At 43.9% G+C, this 9,121-nt stretch overlaps 1 protein-coding gene across 1 annotated transcript in view; it reads right to left on the bottom strand.

Moving 5' to 3' along the window:
• The window catches only part of LOC104392579 (ovomucoid-like), a 5,419-nt gene extending 2,308 nt beyond the window's left edge, over window positions 1-3,111 (bottom strand). Inside the window, exons 1-5 of the mRNA XM_010001993.1 lie at window positions 3,057-3,111; window positions 2,025-2,044; window positions 1,124-1,260; window positions 547-604; window positions 128-261 (exon numbers count right to left, since the gene is read on the bottom strand). Of these exons, the coding sequence (XP_010000295.1) occupies window positions 128-261; window positions 547-604; window positions 1,124-1,260; window positions 2,025-2,044; window positions 3,057-3,111 (404 nt within the window). The remainder of the gene's footprint in view (window positions 1-127; window positions 262-546; window positions 605-1,123; window positions 1,261-2,024; window positions 2,045-3,056) is intronic.
• Window positions 3,112-9,121: the final 6,010 nt, after the last annotated feature.

The raw sequence follows: 9,121 nt of genomic DNA, 5'->3' as shown, positions 1-9,121 counted from the left end.
GAAAGAGAAGGGTCAAAGTCCAAATGCCTTACAGAAAAGGCCTTGGTAGAAGTCCTGATATTCAGAAGAGCAGTTGCTAGGAGTGCTAAACATTTATTGTCCCTACACACCCACACACAGTACTCACAGGCTACGGGCACAGAGCTGGCACTCGTTGTCGTAGGTGACCCCGTCGGTACCACAGACAGGGGCGAGGATTTTCTCACAGAGCACCAAAACTTTGCCTTCTTCTGTTGTGTTGGAATATCGACTGCAGTCCACCTGTTGAGGGAACATACACAATGCACCAGTGAAGGATCACCTGTAGAAAACAAGTAGATCCGGAGAGTGGGGCTGTTTGGCCACCTGAGATACCATCACAGCAGGAAAAAAAGCTTTTTTGTGTTTCACTGTGATGATAGTTCACTTGAAGATGACCAATGCAAGATTCTGACATCTCATATGTCCTCTTCTCTGTGTTTAAATTTTTTCTTGGGGGAGTCAATAAATGGTTTAGGCCACCGAGATGCGGGTCATGCCCCTTATTTTGCCCTTGATTTCACTTACAGGGGCAATTTCCTTGCATTCTCCATCATGGTCTTTGCTGACATTGGTTCCATAGTCTCTGGAGAGGGAAAGACAAATGTTAGGAAGTTCAGCAAAGAAGCTTTGTTACATCAGAGGTCCTGGAAATACATAACTAATACATGACAAAGCTGACTCTCTACCAGCCAGGCTTATACACAGGCTTATATTTTTGAGAAGGTAATGCCATCCTCCCTGGCCAGCTAGCACTAAGTGGCCAGCAGGGATATAAAGACCTTGAGAGCTTTAGGACCATTTTGGACAGTTCAGAGCAGAGCGTCTCTCCACCCATTTGCTCTCCTTTGCTCTGATGAGGTGAGCCCTGGGGGCTGTCATCTGGTTGATCCTTGAGCTAGAGAAGAAAAAGCTGAATTAATCACAGCAGCAAGACACACAGTGACTAAAGTGATGTCTAGGCAACAGAGTGCCATGCAGTGATATCCGAGCTCATTTTGAAGGAATTGGCCCAAATGACATATGACAGATCACTGTTTGTTGAAAAGAGGTGGTGACAAGAATCCTAAGCATTGCTGCTGGAGATCTCCCAGGGAGTACATACATGTTGTAGGCACAGAGCTGGCACTCATTGCTGTAGGTGACTCCATCGGAGCCACAGATGGGGCTGCGGGTCTTGGGGCAGTCCACGACCTCTCTGCCTTCCTCACTTGTAGTGTTGAGATACGTACTGCAGTCCACCTGCCAAAGGAACATACAGCAACAGGGTGGAGAAGACATTTTAGATTCACAACTCTCATTTTGCATGTGATATTAACCAGATAAAACCTGCAGGGTTTTTTTTCTCTACCACAGCACAAACTCATGTTGGTGGGTCAAGCTGGTAGCAGTTGAATCCATCCCTCCCCACATAGCAGGAGAGAAGGAGGAGGAGATAGCTACAGCCAGGAAGCCCCCCAGATCTACCCCCAGATGGGGTAAATCAGTAGGGGTCTCTCACACTCACTTGACATCATTTTACAAGGGCTATCCTTTGGTCCTTCATTCTCATATTCTTGTGGCACTTTTGTTATTACTCTTTCATTCTCAACTCACTGATCAAGTTGACCTGGTGTGTGGAAGCTGGAGTGTCTCACAGAGTTTTATTCTTTCAGTAGGTTGCCTTCAAATAGGTTCTGATACCACAGTCTGTTGCTATCAGTTTAGAGCCAGTCATATATGACCAGCTTAAAGCTTAGACCAGTTTGAATTTGGTGAAAAATAAATTAATCCAGCAATTTTGTATCATTACCACTACTACATTATTAATATACAGAATAGATGTAAAGCAAGAACAGTATAATTTATTGCTTTACATAGTAGAATCTGATTACAATGACACTGATTTAATTTTAGGTGAAAAACAGCTAATCATCTACAGGTCTCAGGTCTTTCCTATTCCTCTGGTTCTGGCTTTGCCAGGCCATATACTCAAGAAAAGTGTGAGAAAGAAATCTTCCACTCACCTCAATCCCAAAGGCAGTATCTGGAAAAGAACAGAGAGGCAGAAAGTGTGAAACAAAGCCAAAATGATAAGACCTCAGCTAAAGCTGGTTGTACAATTCCTCTACGCAAGACTAAACTGAATGATTTCCAGTGATTGGTTTCCTGAACTAGATAAACTATGTAAGAAATGTATTTTATTTTTTTTCTGAGTTGATAAAGTGTAATAGTGCTGCTTATTACTGGCTGTGATGAAACATGTTTTTGAACAGTTTTGTTGTTTTGGGTTTTTTTTTAATTTTGAGATAGGTAGACTAATTAATTGAAAATAGAACAGCTTTTCCTTCCTTATCTTTTTTAGACATCCATTTTGACCCTAAAGAGCTGCTGTTATGCATATGAAAAGAAACCTGAGTCAATACAGATAAATGCAAATGCAAATAGTCACCTACAGGATAAGGAAACACATACAGCATCTGTTGTCAGCAATATGCATTTTAAAGCAGCTGAGTGGGGAAAAAAAAAAATTGTCTTTGACTTTGTAACTTTGTCAGATGTAAATACACAGCAAGAACATCAGACTCTGGCTTGTTTTCATCTCTTGTTTCTCCATTAACAGCAAAAGCATTGCAGGAAATTTGCCAGGCTGCTGCACAGAACTTGCTTGTGCCATTACAATACTGTCATGACTAGTTAGCAGAGGTCTGACCATCTCCTTACAGCCTTGTGTCAAGTGCTTTTCCATTTGTCGCAATGGTAGAAACACCAACAACAAGTGCAAGCAGTGTAGAAGTGTTAAAACAACAGTATAAATAATGTAACAGCACCAGTTACCAACACAGAACTCCAATTTGCAGTTGTTTGTATGTACAACACAACCAGCTACAAAACAGTGATCCAATTAAGACCATCCTGAAATCTGCTCCTGCATCCTGTGTGTTGCTAACGTACCCAGGCAGAAGCAGAATTTTCCTCTTTGAAGCCATCATCCCATCCTTGTAAAGACAGGCAGGACCCAGACATGAAGCCTCTGCAGCATCTGGGGAGTCACTCACCTGGGACGCAGCAAAGCGCGAAGGAGAGGAGCGCGAAAACACCTGCCGTGGTCATGGTGGGAGGATTTCCTGAGTCTGCAGGCTGCCTGCTCCTGCTCTGCTCATGAGATGGTGTCTCCAAGGTTGACTGCAAATATATACAAATGCAGTGTCTAAACTGTTCAACTGTAACATAAAACAACCAGCAGAATCTGTCACTGGTACAATGAGGCTGGTAATATTTATTGAGGTCTTGACTTTCAGGTAATGGCCTGAGTCTGCTAGGCAATTGATTTTGGCTGGGCATCTGGTTAATAGCTTGAGACAAGTATCACATGTTCTCAGTGGTCAAAACCAAACAAACAGCTTTTTAGACAAAAGAAACCTCTTTAGGATTCTAGCATAAACACAAGGAGCACAAAATACTGAGGGATGTAAACAGAAGGTCTTTCCTTCATCTCCTCAGAGCCACATTTTCCATCAGGGGGCAGCTTCAGCAGAGTGTGCCATGCTATCCTGCTTGCAGATCAGGCTGAGCAGTTCTGTTTTCCTTTCTGGTTTTGAGGGTTGTTTTTTTTCATATTTCCAGATATTCACCACTAGGTATGAACATGGGCCAGGTGTGACTTTGCAGGACAGGTTAAGCTTTGTCAGGTGAGTCTGGCAGGACTGTGTCTACTCAATAAAGCTAATGGTATTTAGCACTGGTTTGATTTTAAAAAGGGGCTTCTTGACAGGTGCACTGCCTGGCTTAGAAGAGCCCAGTAAGAGACTTGTAACAAGTTAAATTCTGTCAAACACCACTAAAAATGTCACTTGAACCTTATCAGCAGGGAGCAGTTATTTACAGACCCAGTCACAGTTAAACACACCAACCAATTCAAAGTGTTCCGCCAAGCCACCTTAAGAGCAAATTACACTGAAGGTTTAGGCACCTATTTACCTAGTACCAACTATGCTTGAAAGCACAGTAGCTCCTTTCCCTCCACAGATATTTTAGAAAATGATACTTTAAACATAGAGCCCATCACAATTGCCCCGTCTTGCACCTCCAGCCTTTGTCCCATCTCCAAGGTGTTCCTTCTTTAGAGGAGGTCTGAAGGAGGCTGAAATAATCAAAAGTTAGCCCAAGCAATTGTGTTGGTGTCTAACACATCACAGTGGTCCAAAGGATATCCTTTGATCCTTAAATGTGGAAGTTGCACTGTAGTGCATGGAATCCCCTACCCCGGGCACTGGCATGTAATTAAGGCTGCAGCATGGCTGCGTGGATTTATAGATTACATTTTTACCTAAAAGAGATGGGTTTCTTCACAGGGAGAAGCATTAAAATAATTATGTTGCTGGGTTTGTTTCCATAAATTACAGGGAGCTTGCATGAATATTTTAGACAGATTTGGCACATCTTTGAGATGCGTTGTTCTGATGTGCCTTATGGATGGTGTTTCTGGAAGCCAGAGACTTTCCCCCTGAGCAAGGACAGCAGCATGCTGAGGCTGTTGTCACGTGCCACACTTGTGACCTCCATCAGGTCACATACAGTCTCTGCACAGTTGGAGGGAGGTACATCTTTCTGGGTCAAATCTGAACTTTGCCTCTGCCTTCTCCAGCCAGGCAGCAAGGCCCCTGAGAATCATCCTTGGAGCCGTTCCAGACCCAACCTGGCAGCTTTTGACAGGTCTCCTCCTGCCTGGTGTCCTCATGCTGCTGCTTCCTGCCCTGGATGGTGCTGTCCTCTAGGCAGGACTGACCTCTCTCCTGATGGGTGGAGAGCTCCTTCCTTTCAAAGCCTGGCATGTGTTGCCTCTATGCACCAAACAAAAAATTTCCACTGCAGCTGCTGGGTTCAGATTGGCTCTGGCACCTACTGGCCTGGAGATTCCTCTGACTACCACAACACCTATCTGCTGTTCAGGAGATCTATGCCTTTACTCTCTCACTGCTCATCCACAAACACAGTAGAGACTCAAGTCTGAGACAATTAAGTGCTGATTGCAGAAGCCCACTCGCCTCTGAGCCTCTCAGGGACCTTTTCCAAGAAAGCCACAAAAATAACACCCAGAAGTCACCAGGTTTCAGACCCATGCACAACCTCCAGCCAATATCCACAGCCTCCCCACCCAGAGTTATGGCTCCAGATTATCCTGCCTCTGAAAACAGTGTAGAAAAATCCCACAGCTGTGGGACAGATTGCCCAGTTCTTAGCTTCTCCTGGAAGAACAGTTAGAAAGAGGATTTGGTCTGCAATCCTGCCACTGATCTCATGCTTTAATCCACTTCATTATGGGCTTCTAATCTTCAAAGTCAGATGGAGCATATGGCTAATGACCATTTGGCTGAAGGAAAATCTTTGTGTGTGCAGGAGCCAGCAGGAGGGCAGAGATCCATAAGCAAGCAAAGGCAGAGCCACATCTTGGGCTACCACATGCTATGGTCTTTACCACCAGAAGGTCTGTGGGCTAACACCAGGGCAGGATTTGGCCATTATAAAACATCCTCTTTCACTTGCCCAAATTATTTCCTGGTTTGCATTTTCCGCTACAGTTTTTGCCAGTTATTGATCTTATGTTCCCCTGAAGAATCAAGTGACGTTGGGAAATTTTCTTAGCGGATGTGCGACTTCTCGGCGTAAATAACACACTGATAAATGAATAACACATTATTTAATATACTTTTCCAAACATTCCTGAGTTTTGTTACATTGTTTAATAAACAAATACTTGATGTAAAAGCGGGAAATAATAATTAGTTGCAGCTGTTTCATCAAATTGCTTCTAATCACTCCAAAATACCTGCTAAATACAATTCAAACAGCAGTTTCCATCTTTGTCTTGCTCTTGGTCACAATGTGGCCAAGAGCTATTTGTACTGAGCCACACACCTGGAAAAACTGTTACAGAACATACTGAAGATCTGCCTCTCACCTCATGCCCAAAGGCACCATTTGAACTAAGCAATTAAGCAAACAAAGTCACTGATACGATTAAAGCATATTGATATGAAAACATATCCCGTGTTATATGAACTTATTAAATAGAACTTGATTCAGGTAATGCCAGTGAATGCTTTCCTGAACTAATCAGACACTGTGCTGAACTTTGTACCCTGCAGGTGAAGGCTAACGTAGTTTCACATTACTTATGCAATTAATTAAATGTCCTTGGCCCCATTGCAAGGACAGATGTTGACACATGGGAGCAAGTCCAGTAGAGGCCACCAGACTGGTCAGGGTCTAGAGCACAAGGCATTTGGGATAAGCTGAAGGAGCTGGGCTTCTTCAGCCTGGAGAAGAGGGGGTAATAGGGGATCACGTTGTTTGCAGCTCTGTGATGAGGTTATAGAGAAGACAGAGCTAGAGTCTTCAGAGAGCTGCACAGCAAAAGGATCAAAACGAGATCAAATATGAGGAATTATTCTTCACTATAAGGGTGATCAATCAGCAGCACAGGAACCAGAGAGGCTATGCATGTTCTTCCTTGGCAATACTGAAAACAAGGAGAGCCATGAGCACTCTGAGCTGACTGTGACTTTGGCCTTGCTTGGAGCAGGGGTTGGGCTAGAGACCTCTAGAGAGCTCTTCCAACCAGAACCATTTTGCTTATGGTACTTACATAATGCTCTCCCCTATGGATAGTTTTTATTAATGAAGGAACATAACACTTCTCCATGACCCAGGAGAGCAGCCTCAGAGTTTTCCTACAACCTATGCTAAGGGACTACAAGCAAGTAGCACAAAGAGCTCCCTGCACATTTTTATGGGGGGTCACCAGCAACATACACAACAAAAGGAGTAGACTAGAGTAATTGTTTAAAAAAATAAATCATTTAACTATTCAAATTTGAGAATGTTATTAACTCTCAATCATTTCAAAGTCTCTCCACTTCTGCAGTAGTCCATGTCTCCTGCCATCACAACACTTCCCCAGAAGAGCATCAGCATCCAAACCTACAGCAAACTTCTCTGCACCACAGAAAATCAGCTGCCAAAATAGCAGCCATTTCACCGCTGTGCTGCAGCCTGGACCAGACACAGCAGCATCAGCTCTGAGGACATACCTTCCCTTCTTATCTCAGCAGCTTGTGCTGCACTCCAGCTCTGGGCAGCTTCTAGCCGAGGAGAATGTCAGGTCAGGGCTCCATTGCACAGGGCAAGAGTTACTCACTTGAAAGCAGGAAAACGCTACAATGAGCAGCAGACAAAAGGAGGCACTAAACAGCAGAACATTTGGCTGGACAACAGCCCAGGCCATTACTCTTTGAAGTGAATATACTTCAGGGAAGGTGGCTTGGAGGTAATGCAAGAGATGTTATCCTGCAGCTGGTCAGAGGAAGAGGAAATCATTGGTGCAATCAGGTTTCCTGACACTTCAGTGATCTCAGCTGTGCATCATCAAGCGCTCCCTTCATCTTCACTGCAGCCCAAGCAGGAGGTAACTGCAGGAAAGCTGCAGCTGACCTGAGACTGACATCAGTTCATGGCTGCCAGGCAGGAGAAACTCAATGTAGCAACTTCCCAGCTAAGGGTGGGAAAGCCTCCTTCAGGAGCAAATCTTCTGGAGAAAGAAACAATTTTTAATAACTCAATAGACTCTTATCAGCAAGACATTATTTATAGCTCAATGCACAGTTGAAATAGGATGAATGAGCATGTTCTGTGATGAAAGCAAATTGCTTCGAGGTTATATAAACCAGGGGAATAGCTGAACACATCTCCAAAGGACAGCAGATGAGGCATTTTAAAGATACCAGTCACCTGGCAGCACCCACAGCCCCAGAATAGCAGGGGGGTCACAGAATCACAGACTTACCAAGTCTGGAAAAGACCTTTAAGATCATCAAGTCCAGTCATGGCTGTCCCTTGGATTTCAAACAGCCACCAACGAGTATCATTGCCAAGAGATACTTACAGGCAGAAGTAAGATATTGTAATTGACTAACTAGCAGGGCTAGGAAAAGTAGTTCAGTATGGTTAGGATGAACAATTGCTGCATGCTACAGAGTAGCAAAGGAATACAAAGGCCTCCAGGAAGATAATTTAATCCCTGGACAGCTGCATTCCAGAGCTTGTTTACAGAAGGATAGGCATCCTGGATACAACTACAGTACAAGGCTGTGGCAAGGCTGGCTGGAGAGGCAGGTTACAGTTTCTTATGAAGCACAAGGATCATCTCTTCACAGCGAGCTGCCAAATCTCATTAATTTATCACAGGAACATGCCTCCAGTGCTCACTCCCCTCAGTTCTGTTTTGTAAGATTGACAGACTTGCCTATAGACCACAAAGCGTTCTTGACAAGAAGGTAATTAACCTCTGATGTTTACATTTCCCTCCTCTTGGTAAGTAACACAGCAATTTGGCATATTTTAGGGAAGACTGGCTAAAAGCAAGTGATATTTTCCTTTTATGCTCTTGATCAGAGATCAGGAGGACTGGAATAATGATTTTTCTGAGCTCTAACTGTAGTAGTAGGCACCTGAGGCAGAATTTCCTTGAGTAAAAGGCCAAAGCCTGGGCTCAGGGCTTTTGTTCCAGCCCCGGGGCTGCAGGTGAGATCCCCATTGGCCCATGACTCCACAGTCCTTTCAGACAGGATCTGGGACCTGCTTCTGCCCTCCTTTGAAGGAGTTAGAGGTAGAGAAGTTTATACACAGGGAATGACATATGAGAAAGCAGCTGCTCCTGGAGGTCCCAGCCCATCGCTCTGCCCATTAACTGAACCAAGAAACACTGATGTATCACATCCCCAGGCAAAGATTTCTTTCCATGTGAAACCATGGGATGAAATAATGCAGAAGAGGAGCAAGTAGAGCAGACTAAAATGATGTTCCCAAATCTCACCTTATCAGCCAAAAACCTAGCAAAAATTCATAGGAGAAATAATGTTTGTAAAACAAAAGTGAAGGTGATTGTTTCATTTATAGGAAGAAACCCAGGAACCTCTGGGATTTAGGATGAATGATGGTTTCCTTTTTAAGAAATACCTTGTAAATAAGGCAGCAACAAGGAATTTTCTTTCTGAGGGGTAGGGTAAAACAAGCCAAGAAGGAATATCTACTGCTCTCCCTGGTGGAAAAGAGAGAGAGAACA

This window comes from Chaetura pelagica, unplaced genomic scaffold (genome assembly GCF_000747805.2).
Source record: "Chaetura pelagica isolate M959 unplaced genomic scaffold, ChaPel_1.0 scaffold356, whole genome shotgun sequence".
Lineage (NCBI taxonomy): Eukaryota > Metazoa > Chordata > Aves > Apodiformes > Apodidae > Chaetura > Chaetura pelagica.
The sequence above is the reverse complement of the archived record's forward strand: the minus strand, read 5'-3'. Positions and strand labels throughout refer to the sequence as shown.